Here is a 24,252-nt window from a genome sequence, read left to right as displayed (position 1 = left end):
GGCAGAGACTACGAATGTGAATTTCTAAGTTCCCAGGTTATACTGACATTTTGGCAACCACACCTTGAAAACCACTGGCACACAGCAATCAATTAATACTTGTTAGATAAATCATTTCTATGAGCAAATGAATGTCTAAAATGTGTAATATATGCTCACAGTCAACTGAACTCAGTAATGAACTGAACTCAGTAAGTGACAAAAAATATTCATAGAACTTCTGTCTGAAGAAACAAGGAAGATCCATTGGTATAACACCCTCTTACTGTAGATCATTAAACTTAAGCCTAAAAGGATTGAAAAGAAGGAAAAATAAGTAGACTCAACCCATCCTGATTTCCATGAAAATCAAATAATTTTATAGGTCACATTTTTATTTAGCTAATCAAGTATTAATTTTTTAACTTCACAGATTATTCATACAGCAGATTATTTTTTTTTCTCTAGATGAGCAGATTTTTGTATACAGGCACAAATTTCCCAAAATGATTAAAATGCTGCTAAATTTTAATGCTGCCTCCCATACCCCAGAGATGCATGTAGAGAGGGGAGAAATCTAGAGCTCAGTATGCCAGTTAACATTTAGATTCTCATCACCCCAAGCATTGTATGGGCAAGCAATCAGTTGAGAAAAGTGAGTAGAGGTCACTTGACACATATTGGTCCTACAGAAAGAATTCTGCAGGTTAGAATTCTTCATTTGCCCAGAATAGAAAGGACTTTCATCAATGCTGTAAGTGTCCAAACTGTGGCAGTTCTGTTGCCTGAAGCTATTTTATTGTTTTCCCAAGTTTGGATATTTGATAGAGCTGACCAGTCTTCAGGTTTCCTTGGTGACTCAGTGTGGTAAAGAACCTGCTTGCCAATGCAGGAGACTCGGATTTGATCCCTAGGTTGGAAAGATCCTCTGGAGAAGGAAATGGCAACCCATTCCAGTATTCTTGCCTGAGAAATCCTATGGACACAGGAACCAGGTTGGCAGTTGTCCTTGAAGTCACAAAAGGGTTGGTTTGGGGAGCGCTCACCACAAAGCTCTCAGTAGGTCTTTAAATAGTTCACCCAAACTAGTCAAATCAACTAGGCTAGTTGCCAATCATTCATGCATAAGTTAGCCTTGTGGGTATTCGGTGGTATTTCAGATTCTAAACAGTACATCAAATATCCCACTGCCTTCTTCTTGGCTGTAAGTAAAAATCAGATATACAAATGTCTCTAAAAATAAGGATAGAGCTTTTCCAGTCCAGCTGCAAATGAACTTTATCCCACACAGCAATCTTTTAGGACAGAGAAAAGCTGACACTTCTTTCCTTAGAACCAGCTGCCCAAGGGGTCAAGCAGGCTGAATCCCAGGTCTCTAGCTAGGGGTAGGCTACCAAGGTTAATTAGGCACACAGATTCTGACTTCTTCAGGAAAAATTAACCCAGTCCTTTTCAAGTATATACAAGAAGCCATTTACACACAATGACAGTGACAGCATTGGTACCTAAATTCAGAGCCTGAAATCATAATCAATTTGCTTCATATAAGCATGTGTGTGTCTGTATATATATCTGAAGCCCATATTGGCTTTCCAGATGGCTCAGCAAGTAAAGAATCTGCCTGCAACCAGAAGACCCAAGTTCCATCCCTGGGTCGGGAACATCTCCAGAAGAGAGCATGGCAACCCACTCCAGCATTCTTGCATGGAAAATCCCACTGACAGAGGATCCTGGCTTCAGTTCATAGGGTTTCACAGAGTCGGACACTACTGAAGCGACTGAACATACACACATGCATATGCATATATATTTGTTGTTGTTCAGTAGTGTCCCGACTGCTTGTGACCCCATGGACTGCAGCACACCAGGCTTCACTGTCCTTCACTGTTTCCTGGAGTTTGCTCAAGCTCGTGTCCATTGAGTCAGTGATGCCATCCAACCATCTCATCCTGTCACCCCCTACTTCTCCTGCCCTCAATCTTTCCCAGCGTCAGGGTCTTTTCCAAGATTCGGCTCTTCACATCAGGTGGCCAAAATGTTGGAGCTTCAGCTTTAGCATCAGTCTTTCCAATGAATATTCAAAGTTGATTTGCTTTAGGATTTACTGGTTTGTTCTCCCTGCTGTCCTAGGGACTCTCAAGAGTATTCCCAAGCACAACAGCTCGAAATCATCAATATATGTGTGTGTGTGCCTACAGTAGCAGTAAGCCTGCAGGCTTTATTTTAATATGTAAGTGCGTGTGTGTATGTGTGTAACCTACTAGGGTTACTGTAGGTATACACATACACACTCACAGTAGTTAGGCCAGCAGGCTTTACTTTAAGGAACAGTCTGGTGACCAAATAAAGGGATCTCATGACAAAGTTGTGTTTCCTTTGAGAATACTAATCTCTAAAAGAGAATGTCCAAAAAATATGAATTTTATGAGTAAATAATGTACTTAAAAATATTTGAAGAAGCACAATACAGTGGGTTGCTGTTTCCCATTAGGTATATTTATTATCAATTACCAGTTATATTTACAATAATTATGGGCAAGGAGTCCAGTCCTTTAGAACTTCTGGCTTGAGCTCCGTTATCAGGAAAAGATTTGAAACAAAAATATTCATAGATAATACACCAAATATGTCATGTTTAAGGAAAGATTTTTTTCCATTATCTTTATCCAATTTTATTACCTACCTTTTTATTTGTACTCAGCTTTATCATCTGCACAGTGGAACTAATTTAGGGGGTTCTAACCAATTTTTTTCAAAGTATAGTCTTATGACTGCCTGCATTTGAAATATCAAGGGAATATTTCTCAAATCTAAATGTGTGTGAGTCATCCAGGGCATCTTTCTTAAGATGCAGATTCTGATTTTTTAAAGCCTGAAATTCTCCTCTAATAAGCTACCAAGTAATATACGTGCTTCTGGGTTCCTGTTTCATTTGCAGGGACTTTTTTTTAAAGTGTGTGTTTATGTATATGAGTACATATATAAATTTACAAAGGCAAGTCCCTCAACAGAATCAATCTCTGGAGTTAGGAATGCAAATCATTCCCCAAAGACCACCTCAGCCCAAGTTTTATAAACAATCAGGTTTAAAAAGTACTTATTTAAATAAAATTAAGTGTCTGAATTCAGTTTAAGCTATAAAACTATGTGGATCTAGTCTCATTCTGATATTTTTCTACATCGTAAATTTAAGTCAAACATAATCTCTTAATTTATAGGGCATGAGTGTCGTGTGAGTATATATGACTTACAAACGGTTGCCAAACTTTGTGCATCCAGATTAAAATTTTAATTAGGTCTTATCTTTAGCTATAAGGTCTAAGATAAAACCTTTGTTCTATCCAAAGTTATGAGATTCTTTCTCCAAATCCTTAACAGCAACTGCATACTTCTTTTAGAACTGCTATTTTTTTTTTTTAATAGCGTTACATTTTTTATCTTGCCTCATCACTGGATTTTTGGGGCTACACCCAGTTCACTCTGAACTCCTTCCACGTTTCCTCTCCATAACTTTTCAGGTCTTTACAGGAAATGTTTACTTAAACACATACCATCTATAGTATGTGACATCGAGTAGGTACTTTACAACCTAGTACATTAATTCTTTCACCTTAAAGAATTTCTTCATTTTGTTACTGTTACTCAAAAGTTGTCAAATATAGCATAACAAAATCACATCATGGTTTCTCATACAGCCTAACAACGTTTTCTAATTTTTGTTTTTTCCTTTCCTTACAGTATAAGCAAGTGGAGCAATACATGTCGTTCCATAAGTTACCAGCTGATATGCGTCAAAAGATACATGATTATTATGAACACAGATACCAAGGGAAAATCTTTGATGAGGAAAATATTCTCAATGAACTCAATGATCCTCTAAGAGAGGTAAGATTTATTGTCCTCAGTCTCCACGAGTGTAATTGTTTACTTTCTCTTTTCCTGGAAAATCCTGAATTCCATGTTTTGACATTACTCAAAAAAATTTAAAACTGAATGTTAAAACAATTTTTCCCTTTATTCACCCTTATGTTCTCACATTTACAGGCTCTGTGTTTTTAAAAAATGAATGGAGAATTGTTCTTCTAATTATGATTCTCAAGATACCAATTTATTTTCTGTATCCCTGGTTACATGTCCTTTCATTGGTCCTCATTGTCCATAGCCTCCCAGTCTTCCACTCTCTCATCTCCTGCTCACCAAACTGTTTCATTAACTTCTTTGTGATTTCTACCTTTTTCCTATTTTTGTTTTCCCTGTTTATCTCCTGGACCCTAATCACAGACTACTTGACCCTTGTGAGTCATTCATTTAATATTACCTCATTAAAACACTTTGCAACATCTATAACCACCTCTTTTCTCAAGTGGCCCTTCCTTCCCCTGCTAGATGTCTTCCCTCTGCCCACTAGAATGTTCAGGTCACCCCTAGATCAAAAGAACATTCTCATGATTGTGTTTCTTACACTGGTTTTCTCTTTCTCTTTTCTTTTACTACCAATCTAGAAAGATTACTCTATAATTATCTTCCACTATGGTTCAACCTCCACTTCTTTACCAAAATCGTTTCCTTGAAAATTATCAGTGAACATTTAGTCATGACATCATTTGTCTTGGATCCATTGGCAGTTCTTTTAAACACTTAATAACACCTATATCCTGAATCTTTTGGGGGAGCTCCTCTAACACTAAACCATTACTGCCTTTGGCTTTTCACTTTCCATTTCTGGATTTATTTTCTTATTTATTTCATGTCTCTCTTTAGTTCTGGAAATTTGACCTCCAAATTCTTGACATAATCTCTGTTTTCTTAAAAGCTATATGATTTCCCTTTGCCATTGCTACATGATTTCCATTTGCCATACATATATAGTAAACTATGTATTAAAGTGATTATCTTCCATCACTAAGCCATTTATCCTTTGAAGTCTCTCTTCCTGTAAATATTTTAGTTATTATTTTGAGTCATACAGAATGTAAAACTTTTGTCTTTTTTAATCTTTCTCTGCTCTGCACATCCAGTCAATCACCAAATGCTATCAATTCACTGTAACAATGTATCTTACACCTGTGTCCTTGTCTCTTTTATCAAGTTCATGACCCTAACCTTATTGCTGTCACATGGACTATTTGCACTGTCCCTTTAGTTTACCTTCCAACCTTTGGTCTGTTTTCTCTAGTTACCACTTAAAGCAGTGATGCCAAATTAATCTTCTTTTACGTGTATGAGATAGTCATGTCTCTGCTCAGAAACATTGTGTTTACAGTTACATCAAATAGAGCCTCTTTGGGCTCATATTTGAGCCCTTCTATGCTCTGATCCTTGCTAAATTTCCAGCTTTATTTTTCCCTATTGCCCTATATTTTCCAAAGTGGCCTATAGCCAAATTGTGCAACTTACTATTTTGGAAAAAGCAATTCTGATTTCTCAACTTGCATCATATGTTTTCCAGATATGTTTCTCATCTGTTGGCAAATGTAGTTCAAATAATACTTCTTTATTTTTACTTCCTTTGATTGTCCAGATTAGATCTGGTCTCTTTTTTCCCTGACCCCCAGGGCACCGAGTCCATAATGCTTGAGTACTACTTTCCATTTTGTCTATTATCACAATTTTTCCACATTAGTTTCCTCCACTTTTGTCTTGAAAGTTCCTTAAGAGCAAAGGTCACTTCCTCTATATTTTAAATTTTTCTTGAAATTCCTACTATATGTAGCAAATATAAAAATACTCAGTAAATATGTCCATTTCACCTAGCATCTTTACCATTTATAACCATCCCTAAGTATCTACATCCATTAAAAGTTATTTATATTTTTTTTAAGTTATTTATATTTTTTAAGCCTTAAGACATCAGTTAAGAGTTTTGGAAACAGAAGGAGCTGAATATCTGCTATTGATTAACTTATTTTCTCTACAGAGTCCTCAATCAAATAATAACATCCAAATCTTTTTGCTTTGAGAAATAGAATTAAACCTTTGTATTTTTTAAAAAGCTATATATCATGTTTTTTAATCTATTAATATGTTTTGCTTTATATCTTTGTTGGATTATAGATTTTGTTTTAAATATAAATCCTCTTCACTAAGGGGCCAAACAGGATACTGATACCAGGTTAGGTTCTCAAGGGTCAGGCAGGATTCAAAGGTGGGGTAGGATGGGCCATAGTGTAGAAACAAAGGTAACTAAATAGACAGTATCAGGGATTAAAGATGGAATCAATAGGCAGATGGATACAATAAATCTACTGATTTATTTGAAAGAAGCAGAAAAGGATTCCAACAGGAAATGTCATTGAGGGACTATAGAAAGCCAACAGAAAGTGAGAATAAAAGTGAACCCTAAAAAGCTATGATTAAGAAACATTTCTTCATGCTAAAAATGCTTAATGTAATATAAAATCAGGATAACAAGAAAATTTTCTTAATCATGTGTTTGTTATTAGTTACTGCCACACTTTGATTCTGATCTTAAGTGGAAAAATTCCACTTTTCATTTTTATCCCCTTCAGTTCAGTTGCTCAGTCGTGTCTGACTCTTTGCGACCCATGGACTGTAGCATGCCAGGCTTCCCTCTCCATCACCACCTCCCAGAGCCTACTCAAACTCATGTCCATTGCAACGGTGATGCTATCCAACCATCTCATCCTCTGTCGTCCCCTTCTCCTCCCGCCTTCAATCTTTCCCAGCATCAGGGTCTTTTCCAATGAGGTGGTACTTCGCACCAGTGGCCAAAGTATTGGAGTTTCAGCATCAGTCCTTCCAGTGAATATTCAGGACTGATCTCCTTTAGGATGGACTGATTGGATCTCCTTGCAGTCCAAGGGACTCTCAAGAGTCTTTTCCAACACCACAGTTCAAAAACATCAGTTCTTCAGTGTTCAGCTTTCTTTATAGTCCAACTCTCACATCCATACACATGCCCCCAATTCCCTCAATTCCTACAACTATTCTGTCATTCACTTATAATAATCTTTCCCTTATATTTTCAAATGCCATGTTCTGGCCTGGAGAATCCCAGGGACAGAGGAGCCTGGTGGGCTGCCGTCTATGCGGTTGCACAGTCAGACACGACTGAAGCGAGTTAGCAGCAGCAGCAGCATAGTTCAAAGCTTCAGCATCTTTTACTTCACTTTTTGACGTGCACCCACCACTTTCCTCCCTGCCTGTGATATCAATTAGCTCAAATGCATGCCATCCCTTGGCTTTCATATTGAATGATATACAACACAAGTTCAATGTTACTCTCTTGGAGTCTAACTATGGCCTCCTATCCCCTCTAAGAAAAAGGCCAAGCTGCTTGAATTGCACTGGAGAAGCTCTCTGGTCTGCCTCCTCCTTTACATTCATGATTCACTGACAGAAAATTGTGGATGATTTCCCTGGGAGGAAAAATGTTGCTGATTGTCTCTTGGCCTTTCTTTATGCTACCCTCTCTATCTTCAATCCTTTCTACCCAACTTTCCTTCAATTTTCCATCAAACAGTCTTACTAGCCATGAGTTTCTTCATAAATTTTCTCTGAAAACTCCCTATCACTGTATTTCATTTGTCAGCTTACTCTTCGTCTCTTTCAAGACTGTGAGCGTCTTGAGGATAGAGACTGCCATAGTATCTTGGTGTCTCCAATGACTAGTATTTGATAGGAGCTCATTAAATGTTTATTAGAAAAATGGTCTTTTACTGAATTATGAGTGAAAAGCAGGGCAAAAAAATATGGATACTCAATCAAATTAAAGATCTTAGAAGTAGAAGCATGAAATGCTGAAATGTTTAACACCTTAAAAAGATAAAAACAATATTTGTTCCTTTGTTCTTCAACTTTTGCTCTTCTGGCATCAGAGTCAGACAAAAGTCAAACTTTAATATGAACTAAACCTATAGAAACAGGAAGAGTAGCGTAGGAAGGGAAGCAAAGACACTGGCCAGCAGGTAATAGAAGTCATTATTCAAATGAAACCTGGATCTAAAAAAGCCAGATATGTTTTACAAAGAAAAGTTTAGTAAGAACAATGGGAAATATATCATGTTCTCTGTTAACTTGGAGTATTATGTACCTGCTATATTTAGGTCATAGTGGTCGATCACAAGAAACATTTTAAAAGTAGTAAAATACATCATTCTGTCTTTCAAAAGCTGTATTCTAATTTAGAAGATGAGGTGTTAATTTATGCAAAGATGTATTTTGGTCCCTATTGTGCCTCTTGTGTCCAGAAAGTGCCTGGCATATAAGACATTGAATGATTGATACTATAAATATAAAATGAATGAAACCAAGACACTTAGAAAGGGAAAACTAGATTATTTGATATGTATATTTTAATAAAAGGTAAAAATATAAGATGTGCATTGTATGCACAAACACATACCACATGTAATTGTTAATCATATATTCAAGTTTGAGCCAACAATTATCTTACATTTTAATAAGACTTCTAGCTTAAAATGCTTCATTGTCCAGAATCCTCTTTTTTAAGAAAGTATTTTGCATAATTTGAGATGCTGATATATACTTTAGAGCAACAATTTCTGCTAACACAAGTCTGGGTACTCACAAATGTACAAAAGTGAAAGTCAGGTCAAACTTTAGATTCTAAAAAACATTAAAAAACCCATTGTTTGAAAATACAGGAATGTGAAATTATTCCTTACTCATAATCAATTAAATCTGTGTTTTATCTATTTTATTCTTCATCCTTTATTTTCAATGTGTTTGAATATTTTTAAATATGAAGAATCTCTTAGATGTAAAATGGCAGGAAGAATTTCATTTGTGTGACCTTTGAAAGTTCTTACCAGAAACTCATATCATGCATATGCAAAATAATTTAGCTAGTAGATATTTCAAGAGCACTACTTTATTGAAAGAATTCCTGTGCAGAAACTAGGTGATTTATCTCTTTCATACATTGGACACAAATTGCTGAAATGCCTTCAATAAATACCTGACTCATTGTTGAGGTCTCAATAAAATGTTACCTCCTTAGCAGGACCTCCACTGAGAAGTTCATCTGAGTTAATTTCCTTGCATTCTCCATCACATGAGCTTTGTTGTTGGTATATATCACTTTGTTGTCTTGTCTCTTTTTATTTATTTGTTAATTGTCTGATCTGCTATAGGAACTCAGGACCCAAAAATGTAAGGACTTCTTGATTTCCACCATAGCTCCAGCCCCTCCATAGTACATCTTTAATAACTGCTTGTTGGATAAATAAAGTCAAATTGTTAGAGGCTGGAGATTATTAGATGATTAGAACTTGAAGGGAGCATTTTGGAGACACAATAGAGATGCTGGCATGAAGAAAAGTGATACCCAGAATTGTGGTGTACTGTGGCCACTTAACGTTTTTAGTATCACTTTAGATTGTACTATAGAGAATGTGGTTTCTAACATATAATGAAAGGATGCTGGCATCTTTAGATTCCTCTGTGAGTTTGTTTTGATATACACACTAAAAACCCAGAAGGTCCTATTTTGCATGCAGTTGTTTTTATCTTCTTTTTAACTTTCTCAATGTTTATACACATTAGTGATTTATTTCTGAGTAAACCTGAGGAGTGGGGGAGTATGCCAAGGCAGTACAATTTTTAAAGGTATCTGAGTGTTTTGTCCAAACTGTATAATATTAATAGTATCCATGGGATAGGTAGAAAACAAATACTATTTTTCTTACATTGTTATGCCAGGTGTGCCTAGGGTAATGTCAGTGGTTCGTAAAACAGAAGTTGCTGGATTCCCTGTCTGAAGCTAAGCAGTGAGCCACTCAAGGTGGAGAAAATTCAGAATGACACATAAGTCTGTGTGTTCTTCATCCTTGAGCTAGGCCATATGACCACAGCACTGGCCCCACTGGCATTGTCAGCATCCTGAGAAGTGATTGGAAAGTCATCTAAAAAAACTATCTTTGTTTCACTGTCAACTAATATACATGGAGCCGAGAATACAGGAACAACTACAGTTTTCTGAAAAAAATTGCTTAGAATAGTACCTAGAAACTTGGCATTTTAAATTAGAGCCACTATAGTGATGCATTAGTTATCTGTCATCTATGTTCTTCACTCTCTGGTTGATCTGTGTCTGTGTCTGCTTAAAATTCTGAGTCTGCAAAAATGGACTTAGTGATCTCCAGAAACCTCCTCTCCGTCCCAGTTGTACACAGTCCCGGTTTGCCTGCAGAGCCCTCCTATTCTTCTTCCATCCACTTAAAATATGCACCTGTTTTGCCTTGTGGGCTCAGAGGTCTTCTGTTTCATTGTTTTGAATGGTTTAAATTGCCTTTATAATATTCTCAGTGTTTTGAATAGCATCATGTATGAGTGAAAGCCAACTATGGAGGAGCCATGCAGCGTCAGGGGTAGAATATGGCCCTGGTTCCACTGGCCTCAATTTTTGTTTGTTTTTATTTTATACTGAAGTTTACTGGTGGCTCAGTGGTAAAGAATCCCCCTGCCAATGCAGGACTTGCGGGTTTGATATCTGGGTCGGGAAAATCCCCTGGAGAAGGAAATGGCAACACACTCCAGAATTCTTGCCTATAAAATCCCATGGACAGAGGAGCCTGACAGGCTACAGTCCATGGGGTCACAACAGGTCAGACACAACTGATCAATCAAATAACAAATAGTTAATTTATAATGTTATGTTAATTTCAGGTATACACCAAAGTGGTTTAGTTATACATATGTCTATTCTTTTTCAGATTCTTTTCCCATATGGGTTATTACAGAATACTAAGTAGAGTTCCCTGTGCTATATAGTGGATCCTTTTTGATGATCTATTTTAATATAATACTGTGTATTTGTTAATCCCAATTTCCTAATTTATAGCCCCCTTCCCCACCATTCCCCTTTGGTAACCACAAGTTTATTTTTAAGTCTGTGAGTCTGTTTCTGTTTTGCAAATAAGTTTTTTGTATCATTTTTTAGATTTGTGTTTCTCTGTGTGACTTAATTTAGTATGATCATCTCTAGGCCTATTTATGTTGCTGCAAATGGCATTATTTCATACTTATTTGAAGGCTGAATAATATTCCATTGTATGTGTGGTATACTTATTTTAAGACTGAATAATATTCCATTGTATGTACTCTGTTAGGTACTTATCATCATCATTATATTTAAAGATGAAGAAAGTAAAATATGTACAAGTTATGAAATAGCCCAAAGCTGTGCAGATACTAAGTTTGTGGTGCTGCATTTATATGAGGCTAATGGCACTAAGATCATGGCATCTGGTCCCATCACTTCATGGGAAATAGATGGGGAAACAGTGGAAACAGTGTCAGACTTTATTTTGGGGGGCTCCAAAATCACTGCAGATGGTGATTGCAGCCATGAAATTAAAAGAAGCTTACTCCTTGGAAGGAAAGTTATGACCAACCTAGACAGCATATTAAAAAGCAAAGACATTACTTTGTCAACAAAGGTCCATCTAGTCAAGACTATGGTTTTTTCAGTGGTCATGTATGGATGTGAGAGTTGGACTGTGAAGAAAGCTGAGCACCAAAAAATTGAGCTTTTGAACTGTGGTGTTGGAGAAGATTCTTGAGAGTCCCTTGGACTGCAAGGAGATCCAACCAGTCCATCCTAAAGGAGATCAGTCCTGGGTGTTCATTGGAAGGACTGATGCTGAAGCTGAAACTCCAGTACTTTGCCACCTCATGCAAAGAGCTGACTCATTGGAAAAGATCCTGATGCTGGGAGGGATTGGGGGCAGGAGAAGAAGGGGACGACAGAGGATGAGATGGCTGGGCATGAGTTTGAGTAAACTCCGGGAGTTGGTGATGGACAGGGAGGCCTGGCGTGCTGCGATTCATGGGGTCGCAAAGGTCGGACATGACTGAGTGACTGAACTGAACTAAGCTGAATGGCACTATGGAGAACAGTGTGGGACTTACCATATGATCCAGCAATCCCACATACCACATCTTTATCCATTAATCTGTGGATGGACATTTCAGTTGCTTCCATGTCTCAGCTGTTGTAAGTAGTTCTGAAATGAACATTGGGGTGCATGTATCTTTTTGAAGTAAGATTTTCTCCAGGTACATGCCCAGTAGTGGGATTGCTGGATCATATGGTAAGTCCCACACTGTTCTCCATGGTGCCAATACCCTCATATAAATGCAGCACCACAACTTAGTATCTGCACGACTTTGAGCTATTTCACAACTTGTACATATTTTACTTTCTTCATCTTTAAATATAAATGATGATGATAAGTATCTAACAGAGATGTTTTAAAATTAAGTGAGAAAAAACAACATTAAAAGTTTGAAAAGTGCCTGGTACATAGTAAGTACACAGTAAAATTTGATTCTTAGTATTACTATGATTCCGTGAAAAATAGTATATAGTCGCAACCCACACGGCTCTTACAACTTGATGAAAGACAGACATTTAAGTCAGCAATTATAACGGAGTGTTAGTGCTATGAGAGGTCATATAGAGGGTGTTAGACCATACCTCAGAGGGACACTAACTCCAGGTTTATCGTATGTCTCATTTCTTTTGGAATTTATTCAAACAATCTGCTAACAAGCCCTCCCTCCAGTTTAACAACCAGCCCGCTGGAGACAGCATCTTAGCATCAAAACTTAGCATTGGAACGCTAGGATCAGAGACTGATGACGCTTTAATGCAGGAGTATATTTAAAACAAAAAACTAATTAGAAAAATTCAGTGAGCCATACCCTCCTGCTTATGACAGCCTGTTGGAATGTGTACAAAGTAAGAAGGTCTATTTTTATCATGATCAGATTTATACTGATTTGATTAGAGCAAAATGGCAAACTTAACAGTCGAGAAAGAGGTTAATGCACTTCTAAGTCTGTCTCCAAAGTTCAGAACTGATCTATTTTTAAACAATGGCATGTGAAGAACTGTGGGCTGAAAATAGGTACAGATCATGTGTCCCAGCAGAATATAGGACGTCAGTATATTTCATTTTCACAGAACATGAATTGGGCTGAGAGTATAATACTGTCCTTCTGACCTTTAATTTGTTGAATAGAATGTTAGGGAAAAAATCCTAATTTGCATACATATATTTAGTGTAATTCAGAATAAACTTTTAAAGTACATACTTGTTGGTTTTTTAAATGTCTCCTAAAATGTGTTTAGTTCAGATTAATTAAAATAGCCTAGACGCTTCCCTGGTGGCTCAGAGGTTAAAGCGTCTGCCTCCAATGCTGGAGACCTGGATTCAATCCCTGGGTCGGGAAGATCCCCTGGAGAAGGAAATGGTAACCTGCTTCAGTACCCTTGCCTGGAGAATTCCATGGACGAAGGAGCCTGGTTGGCTATAGTCCACGGGGTCGCAAAGAGTCGGACATGACTGAGTGACTTCACTTTCACTTTCTTTCAGACCCATAGTATTATAAAGCTATACAGGAATTGTGTGTCATATACTCACATAAAAGGCACAGTAACCAAAGGCTAGAAAATATATGTAAGTGATCTAATCTTGGTCACATTACTAAGGAAAGAAATTGAGTCTTTCATCTTAGAACTTTTCCCTTGTATTCCTAGTTTTTAGAAAACAAACAGACAAAAACCATTTCTTGATTTCTTAATGTGTACAAGATACTGATTCAAGCATGATGAGAAGGTAAATTATAAAATGTAGTTTCTAGTCCCACAGTGCTTTACTGTGTGTTTGTCAAGAAAAGATAGAAAAACATGAAAAAAAAATGAAGAAAAAGTTAAAATACATTACTAAAAATACAAGAAATGTAGGAAGTTACATATGGTTAATTGCCAGAGCAAAGCAGACATTACTCACTAAACTTTGAAATGGATTAAAGACTTAAATTCAGTTCAGCTCAGTTCAGTTGCTCAGTCGTGTCCGACTCTTTGCGACCCCATGAACCGCAACATGCCAGGCCTCACTGTCCATCACCAACTCCCACAGTCACCCAAATCCATGTCCTTTGAGTTGGTGATGCCATCCAACCATCTTATCCTCTGTTTTCCCCTTCTGCTTCTGCCCTCAGTCTTTACCAGCATCAGGGTCTTTTCAAATGAGTCAGCTCTTTGCATCAGATGGCCAAAGTATTGGAGTTCCAAAGAATAGCAAGGAGAGAGAAGAAAGCCTTCCTCAGTGATCAGTGCAAAGAAATAGAGGAAAACAATAGAATGGGAAAGACTAGAGATCTTTTCAAGAAAATTAGAGATACCAAGGGAACATTTCATGCAAAGATGGGCTCAATAAATGACAGAAATGGTAGAGACCTAACAGAAGCAGAAGATATTAAGAAGAGGTGGCAAGAATACACAGAAGAACCGTACAAAAAAGATCTTCATGACCCAGATAATCACGATGGTACGATCATTCACCTACCAGATAAGCACGATGGTGTGATCACTCACCTACCAGATAATCACGATGCTGTGATCAGTCACCTAGAGCCAGACATCCTGGAATGTGAAGTCAAGTGGGCCTTAGGAAGCATCACTATGAACAAAGCTAGTGGAGGTGATGTAATTCCAGTTGAGCTATTTCAAATCCTGAAAGATGACACTGTGAAAGTGCTACATTCAATATGCCAGCAAATTTGGAAAACTCAGCATTGGCCATAGAACTGGAAAAGGTCAGTTTTCATTCCAATCCCAAAGAAAGATTTAAACATATGGACCTAAAATCACAAAACTCTTAGAAGAAAACATAGGAAAAAATGCTTCTTGACATGGGCTCTGAAAATGATTTTTTTGGATGAGACCTAAAATACAAGCAATAAAATAAAAACTGTTAGCCAAACTACATAAAACTAAAAAGTTTCTGCAGAACAATCAACACAATAAAAAGACAACCCACTGACTGGAAGAAAATACTTGGAATCCACACATCTGAGGATAGGTTAATATTCAAAATATATAAACAACTGACATAACTCAAGAACAGGAAATCAAGTAGTCCATTTAAAAAGTGGGCGAAGGACCCGAATAGACTTTTTTTTTTCCCCAGAAAAGACATTCAAATGGCCCTGAGACATATTGAAATGTGCTGAATTTAACTGATTATTAGAAAAATGCAAATCAAAACCACAGGGAGCTATCACCTCATATCACCTCACATCTATTGGAATGTCTGTTATCAAAGGACAAGATATAGCAAGTACTGGGGAGGACATGGAGGAAAGGGAAACTGGGAGGGTCAGGAGGAACACAGTTTGTATCATTGAGCAAGAGCCAGATCGCTGTACCTTTTCCTTGATTTTTCCTAACATCCCTTCAGTACTCTGCTTTACTGATTATGCCAAAGCCTTTGACTGTGTGGATCACAACAACCTGTGGAAAACTCCTAAAGAGATGGGAATACCAGACCACCTGACCTGCTTCTCAAGAAATCTGTATGCAGGTCAGGAAGAAACAGAACTGGACATGGAACAACAGACTGGTTCTAAATCGGGAAAGGAATACATCAAGGCTGAATATTGTCACCCTGCTTATTTAACTTACATGCAGAGTACATCATGAGAAACACTGAGTTGGATGAAACACAAGCTGGAATCAAGATTGCCGGGAGAAATATCAGTAACCTCAGATATGCAAATGACACCAGCTTTATGGCAGAAAGTGAAGAACTAAAGAGCTTCTTGATGAAAGTGGAAGAGGAGAGTGAAAAAGTTGGCTTAAAGCTCAACATTCAGAAAACTAAGATCATGGCATCTGATCCCATCAGTTCATGGCAAATAGATGGGGAAACAATGGAAACAGTGAGAAACTTTATTTTTTTGGACTCCAAAATCACTGCAGATGGTGACTGCAGCCATGAAATTAAAAGACACTTGCTCCTTGGAAGAAAAGTTATGATCAACCTAGACAGCCTATTAAAAATCAGAGACATTACTTTGCTGACAAAGGTCTGTCTAGTCAAGGCTATGGTTTTTCCAGTAGTCATGTATGGATGTGAGAGTTGGACTATAAAGACAGCTGAGCACCAAAGAATTGATCCTTTTGAATTATGATGTTGGAGAAGACTCTTGAGAGTCCCTTGGACTGCAAGGAGATCCAACCAGTCCATCCTAAAAGAAATCAGTCCTGAATATTCATTGGAGGGACTGATGGTGAAGCTGAAACTCCAATCCTTTGGCCACCAGATGCAAAGAACTGACTCTTTGGAAAAGACCCTGGTGCTGGGAAAGGTTGAAGGTGCAAGGAGAAGAGGATGACAGAGGATGAGATGGTTGGATGGCATCACTGACTCAATGGACATGAGTTGAGTAAACTCTGGGAGTTGGTCATGGACAGGGAGGCCTGGTGTGCTGCAGTCCCTGGGGTCACAAAGAGTCAGGCAAGACTGAGCAACTGAACTGAACTGAACTTCAGTACTTACCCCACCCCAATTTTTTTCTAGGTGACAGTGTTTAGGACTTCAAAAATTAATCCTGTGCTAGTGTTGTATAATTCCACTTATGAGGCTGGTGGAATAAGCACATTCATAGCAACAGAGAGTAGAATTTATCAGTGATTTGAGTGCAGGGAGAAAGTTATAGTTTAAAAGTTACAGAACTTTGGTTGAAATTCATGAGAATGTTCTAGGTATAGATACAGAGGAACTTCCCAGGTGGCGCTAGTGGTAAAGAACCCACCTGCCAGTGCAGGAGACATAGAGATGCCAGTTCGATCCCTGGGTCAAGAAGATCCCTGGATGAGGGCATGGCAATCCACTCCAGTATTCTTGCCTGGAGAATCCCATGGACAGAGGAGTCTGGCGGGCTACAGTCCATGGGGTATCAAGAGTCAGAGACGACTGAAGTGACTCAGCACGCACAATCACTAGTGGCAACGCTCAACAACATTATGAATGTTCTTGTGAATTGTATACATGGAAATGCTTAAACTATAAATATTGTTGTATATATTTTATAAACATCTAAAAAGTGAATCTTATAAAATAGCACCCATCATTATAACTCTCGTCCTGCTTCTAAAGTCATTTCCATCTGCCTGTAGCTCTTGTCAACTAAATGCCCATGATACTTCACACTCAATACAAAAATAAAGCAAAATCCTTTTTTCGTGTAAGTAAAGTTTTTTTTTTTGTTTTCTGTTTTTTAATTTATTTCACCCCAGACTGAAGAGCGCAGAAGCTGTTGATGTGTGTGGGCTGTATTCTACAGCTTCTCAGAGCCGTCTGAGCTGGATCATACGTATTATCCCTGCCACTGCTGTACTTCCAGCGCTGACGTGCTGCTGTGTCTTGACAGATACTCCAAGGGGGCAGCTTCCTCCTTCCTGCCACACTTTAGCCAGCCTAACTCGCTATGTTAATTTGTTGGGGCTGTAATCACAAAATACCAAGGTGGCTTAAACAACAGACAATCATTATCTCACATTCCTCGGGGCTGAAGTCCAAGGTCAAGTGTCAGCAGGTTTCGATTCTTCTGAGGCTTCTGTCCTTTGCTTGCAGAAGGCTACCTTTCTTCCCATGTGCTCAGGTTTTTTCTTCTCATGGCAGTCAGACTGGATTAGGACCTACTCTCACAGCTTTATTTTAACTTCATCTCCTCGTTAATAGTCCTGTCTCCAAACACAGGCACATTCTGAAGTACTGGGAGTTAAGACCTCAACATATGAATGTAGCGGTGTCACCATTAAGCCCATAATGCTTGGCCAACACGTGCAATGCTTAAATCTAACTAATGTGACAACAAATAAATGTTTAATGCAGCTTTGAATGCCTGCTTAGTTTCAGGGAGTGGCCTGATTTCCTCATGTCCTTTGCACATGTACACATACTGTTATTTCTATTGCTGGCCTGTTAATGGTGAAAAAGAATTTATGTGGATTTTATTATAAAATTTCATGAATAGGTTTTCATCAAATTCTCCAAATCCCTTCTCAGAATTTTTTTCTCATTGTACTATCCGCAGTTCCTGTTTGAATAATATTTTTTAGGTTAGCTGTTTGATGTAGTCACTGTATTTGACAGTCCAGATTAATCTGTTTTTATCCTGCCAAGTGGGCTTCACTCCTGTTCTGTAAATCACTCTACAACTTGCTCACAGTTTGCAGACCACTGGAGCTGCTCTCCCTCGTGTTTACACAAATCCTGACTGAGCTTCAGCCTAGAATTCCAGAATGGGACAGTGATACTCATTCTCTAATGAACACTGTCATTGCCAGTATGCAATTTTTTTTAATTTGTTTATTTTTGGCTGGCCTGGGTCTTTGTTGCAGCACGCAGGCTTGTCGTTGCTCCTTGCAGGCTTTCTCTAGTTATAGCGAGTGGGAGCTACTCTGTATTTGTGGCGCATGGGCATCTTACTGCGGCAGCTTTTCTTGTTGCAGAGTACAGGCTTTAGAGCTCACGGGCTTCAGTAGTTGTGGCACGCAGGCTTAGTTGCCCTGCTGTGTGTAGGATCTCAGTTCCTGGACCAGAGATTGAACCTGTGTCCCCTGCATTGGCAGGCAGATTCTTAACCATTGGACCACCAGGGAAGTCTTAATATACAATATTTTGATTTAGGCTTTTTGATCTGTTTCTACATTGTTTTCTTTCCTGTACAATCAAATTTAAGTGAATGTTAAGAGAATTTTATGTCATCTGCTGACATCCTGCATGGTACCTAATATGTTCCTGTGTTCTAGGAAGACAAAACAGTAGGAGTATGCAAAGACCAAATTAATCTCAAGCTTCATTTGCATTCGTCTGGTAAAGTTTAAATGTGATTTAATATCTCAGAACCAAATTAGATGCATATGAGAACTGTAACTACAGAAAACATTTAAATTTTTGAATCTGTATCTCTCAAAATTCACCATGTTCTGATCTATTCTTTACAAGCAGGCAGATTTCATTTAAGTCACTTAATCATAATTTGTCATTTGTATATGCAGAGATTTTAGGCCAGTTACCTTTTAACTCATAAAATGATGAGGCTATGAACCTAGCAATTAATGCTATAGCCGAATTTAAAAATAAGAAATGGTGAAAAATATTGAAGCTGGCCAGTATTTAAGAGTCCATTGCAGACTATTTATCTCTTTATCTCTATTGGGTTTCTCTTAATATAACTATGATTAACACAAGACAAAATATTGTGTGGCCATTAAAAAGAATGTTATTGAAGACCATAACTCAAAATGGTAAGCATTTTATGTTATAAATGTGGGGAATAATAGATATTCAGTGTTATTATGATTTCAATTAAGTTAAGGTGGATAAGAAATCACATTAAAAGAATACATAAATTACTTTCAGTGATGGAAATATAGTGATTTTTTTCTTTTATTATTTTAAGGGATATGTGTATATTCATTTTGATTTTAAAGATTTTTAAAAATACAATTGCTTGCTAATATAACAATTTTTATTTTTTTAATAAGATGTAAAACTGCAGTTAACTAAAATTGAGGGCACCCTATACATTAATTCATCAATCTTCTAACTCCTTATCTTACCTCTAATTCCTTTAACTTCCTCCATATAAATGTTATTCATTTCAGCTCAGTTGGTAAAAAATCTGCCTGCAATTCATGAGACCCTGGTTTGATTCCTGGGTCAGAAAGATCCCCTGGAGAATAGATAGGCTACCCACTCCAGTATTCTTCGGTTTCTCTGGTGGCTAGATGGTAAAGAAGGCACCCATGATACGGGAGATCTGGGTTCGATCCCTGGGTTGGGAAGATCCCCTGGAGGATGGCATGGCAACCCACTCCAATATTCTTGCCTGGGGAATCGCCATGGACAGAGGAGCCTGGTGGGCTAAGACCATGGGGTGGCAAAGAGTCAGACACAACTGAGTTACTAAGCACATAGCACATCTCTAACCAAAGTTTTTTAAGAGACCTCACTTTCTTATCTCTAACTCCTTTAAATTCCCCCAAATAAATACTACATGTATTTCTTACCTTTGAATTTTATTACATATTTTTAATTTTCAGATTATTTAGGAATTATAAAGATAGTTAAATGCTCTCTTTAAAAAAAAAAAAAAGACATTATCCCAACTAACGAAACAGCTCTTCATAAATTTTCTGTAATGGGGAAACAGAAATCAAGGGAAATGCTTTGACTTTCAGAAATTGAAGCAGTTACCTAACTTGTTAGTCAATGTTTGCATAAGTGATTAAAACATTTTCAAGCATTAAGGTTTGTATGGGGTGATTGACTTATACATTCAGTCAACCATCTCGCAAATTAAAATACAGACCACCAGATCACTATAAGCCTGTTGGAAATGCTGAGGGAATTTTTTTTTTAATTTCAACTATGTGCTTCTTTAAAAAAAAATGGACTGTCTATTTAATTTGCAATTCAATTTCTGAATTACTACATCATTAGGGAGTTATAAGAATTTTTACTTTGGCCAAAGGGAATATCACTGACTGTGCTCGAAGACTATCTTATCATTTTTATCTTCTGAACCCCTGCTCCTATCTTGACTTTTGTCTTTAATAACCATTACTCAACTCAACTTTTAGAAAAAAAATCTGACCTAATATATTCTTGGCTTCCCTGATGGCTCAGACAATAAAGAGTCTACCTGCCAATGCAGGAGACCCGTCAGTCCCTGAGTGGGAAAGATCCCCTGGAGAAGGGTATGGCAACCTACTCCAGTATTCTTGCCTGGAAAATTCCATGGACAGAGGAACCTGGCAGGCTCTTCTTACCAAATTACTCTGAACTCCTGTTTCTCTGAAATTTTATAGAATATATAGTCTCTACCATTACTTTGATTTTAACATTCATTTGTTTTATAATACAACTGTTACTTATAATGGTAAATGATAGATAACACAGTGAAATTAAATATTTTCCTTGTATTGTTTAATGTAATCATTACAGTTATCTAGGTAGAGTTGCTTACAAGTAAAAAGTTTAAGGTATGAGTCACTTTGTACAGACACTGAGTCAGCTGGTTTTGGTATCAATGACGAAGCTCAGATACATACATAGCAAGAGACACAGAGTCTCACCCATGTTTATTTTACTTTTTACAATTATCTTACACTGAATATATACATATGTATCTTCCTTCCTCAACTTGCGGATACTTCTTTATTTTAGGGACCATAGTTTCCATATCTGACTGCTTATGACTTGAAATGTGGTATTAAAAACAAGAATTTTTTGAGTCATATCCCTTAAAGATTTAGATTCAGATTCTCTGAATCTGGACTGGAGCCTGATAAACTGTATCTGGGAAAAAATATTATAAATACATCCAAGTAGGAAAATGCCATCTTTGGCAGGCCATCAGAGCTTATTTTTTTCCTTATTGACGCTGTCTTCGTAAGAGCCATGATTAGTCCCATAGACTAATCCTGAATATATTCTGTTATTTCCCAAGAATGGTTCTACATCATACTGCGAACCCAAACTTTACCCACTCTGGGCAATCGCTATGAACCCCACTCTGTGTTGGACAATTTCAACAGTCTTTTCAGAAATGCCCTCTCCCAGGACACTAAGGACTCCTCAGAAGCTGATATGAACACTTTTATTTATTTATTGCCTCACAAACTTCATGTAATGGTTTTAAAGGTAATGACTGCAGATCACTTCTTAGAGCTTTTCAGTGAGGTCTTTAAAAAAAAAAAATGTTGGTTAGCTTTTCCCAGATATTCATTTGCTCTTCTTAGAAATCAGCAGATCTAAATCTAATCTTTTCAAGAATCAAACTGAACAATGTTTTACTCTTCTATGAAAATTTTACCTTCAGTTTCACCTCTCTCTTCAAAGTAGAAATAAATATCAAAAAATTATACTTTATGTTTGTCTTGTTGGTTTCCTCAATAAGTAACATATTTTACGTGAAGAATAAAAAAAATCTAAAACTGCATCTACGTTTCATACATATTATATCATGCTTTTTTCTGCAAGAATGCTCTCTGTTGAGTCAAAATATAAGATGAATCACATTACATATGTAAGTTTAAATTTTCTAGTTGTTCAGTTGCTCGGTCACATCCTACCCTGAGCACACCAGGCTACCCTGTCCTTCACTATCTCCCAGACTTTGCTCATATTCATGTTCATTGAGTCAGTGATACTAACCAACCATTTCATCCTCTGTTGTCCCCTTCTCCTCTTGCCCTCAATCTTTCCCAGAAAAAGAATTGGCTCTTCATATCAGCTGGCCAAAGTATTGGAATTTCAGCTTCAACATCAGTCCTTCCAATGAATATTCAGGGTTGATTTCTTTTAGGATGGACTGGTTGGATCTTGCTGTCCAAGGGACTCTCAGGAGTCTTCTAAGCACCACAATTTGAAAGCTTCAATTCTTTGACACTAAGTCTTCTTTATGGTCCAACTCGCGTACCCCTACATGACTATTGGAAAAATCATAGCTTTGACTATATGAATGTTTGTTAGCAAACTGATATCTCTGCTTCTGAATATGCTATCTAGGTTTTTCATAGCTTTCCTTCCAAGGGGCAAGTATCATTTAATTTCATGGCTATAGTCACCATCAGCAGTGATTTTGGAGCCCAAGAAAATAAAATCTGCTACTGTTTCCACTTTTTCCCTATTTCTTTTCTATGGAGTGATGGGACCAGATGCCATGATCTTAGTTTTTTGAATTTTGAGTTTTAAGCCAGCTTTTTCACTCTCCTCTCTCACCCTTATCAAGAGGCTCTTTAGTTCCTCTTTGCTTCCTGCAATTAGAGTGGTATCATCTGCACATCTGAGATTGTTGATATTTCTCCTGGCAATCTTGATTCCAGCTTGTGATTCATCTAGTCTGGCATTTCACATGATGTACTCTACATATAAGTTAAATATTCAAGGTGACAGTATACAGCCTTGACGTACTCTTTTCCCAATTTGGAGCCAGTCCACTGTTCCGTATCCAGTTCTAACTGTTGCTTCTTGACATGCATACAGGTGTCTCAGGAGGCAGGTAGGCTGTCTGGTATTCCCATCCCTTTAAGAAAAATTTTCAAGTTTCTTGTGATCTCCATAGTCAAAGGTTTTAGTGTAGTCAGTGAAGCAGAAGTAGATTTTTTTCTGGAATTCCCTGGCTTTCCCAGTGATCCAGCGAATGTTTGCAATTTGATCTCTGGTTCCTCTGCATTTTCTAAACCCATCTCATACATCTGGAAGTTCTTGCTTCATGTTTTGCTGAAGACTAGCTTGAACAATTTTGAGCATAAGCTTGCTAGCCTGTGAAATGAGCACAATTGTACAGTATTTTGAACATTCTTTGGCATTGCCCTTCTTTGGGATTGGAGTGAAAGCTGACCTTTTCCAGTCCTGTGCCGCTGCTGAATTTTCCAAATGTGCTGACATACTGAGTTCAGCACTTTAACAACATAATCTTTTGGAATTTTAAATAGTTCTGCTGGAATTCCATCACCTCCTTTATCTTTGTCCGTAGTAATACTTCCTAAGGCCCACTTGACTTCACACTAGCAGTGACATTTTAAAAATAAATGTATGAAACTAAGTATGATAAATTTTATTAACTCAGTATATTCACCATATTATAATTTCAAAATGTAATCAATTTAAAAAATATCTTTAATGAGATAGTTTACATTCATCTTTTTAGATTAAGTCCAGAATCAGCTCTATTTTTTAAATTGAGGTATAATTAATTTACAATGTTGTTCAGGTATACAGCACAGTAGTTCAGTTTTATATGTGTTATATATATATATGTATGTATATATATACATATGTAAATATACATATTCTTTTCAGATTCTTTTTGCTTATAGATTATTTAAAATATTGAATAGAGTTCTATGGGCTCTACAGTTGATCCTTGTCTGTTATCTATTTTATATATAATAGTGTGTGTATGTTAACCCCAAACTGCTAATTCCTCCCTCCCCCTTCCATTTCCCTTTAGTAACCATAAGTTTGTTTTCTATGTCTGTGGATCTGTTTTTGTTTCATAAGAGAGTTCATTTGCATCCTTTTTTTAGATTCCACGTTTATGCAATATCATATGGTATTTGTCTTTGTCTCCTTTACTATGACAGTCTCTAGGTCCATCTGTGTTGCTACAAATGGTGTAATTTCATTCTTTTTATGGCTGAGTAATATTTCATTGTATATATGCACTGCATCTTCTTTATTCATCAATCTGTTGATGGACATCTAGGTTGCCTTCATATCTTGGCTGTTGTAAACAGTGCTGCAGTGAACACTGTGGTGCCTATGTCTTTTTGAATTATTGTTTTCTGCAGATATATGCCCAGAATTAATATTGCTGGATAATATGGTGGCTCTATTTTTAGTTTTTTTAAGGAACCTCCATATTGTTCTCCATAGTGGCGAGAACAAATTACATTCTCATCAACAGTTTAGGAGGGTT

General features: G+C 37.3%; 1 protein-coding gene across 1 annotated transcript in view; it reads left to right on the top strand.

Moving 5' to 3' along the window:
- HCN1 (hyperpolarization activated cyclic nucleotide gated potassium channel 1) overlaps positions 1-24,252 on the top strand; it is a 442,779-nt gene that overhangs the window by 357,838 nt on the left and 60,689 nt on the right. Inside the window, exon 5 of the mRNA XM_065905565.1 lies at positions 3,718-3,864. Coding sequence (XP_065761637.1) covers positions 3,718-3,864 — 147 coding nt within the window. The remainder of the gene's footprint in view (positions 1-3,717; positions 3,865-24,252) is intronic.

Source organism: Muntiacus reevesi, chromosome 14, assembly GCF_963930625.1.
Source record: "Muntiacus reevesi chromosome 14, mMunRee1.1, whole genome shotgun sequence".
Classification (NCBI taxonomy): domain Eukaryota; kingdom Metazoa; phylum Chordata; class Mammalia; order Artiodactyla; family Cervidae; genus Muntiacus; species Muntiacus reevesi.
The sequence above is the reverse complement of the archived record's forward strand: the minus strand, read 5'-3'. Positions and strand labels throughout refer to the sequence as shown.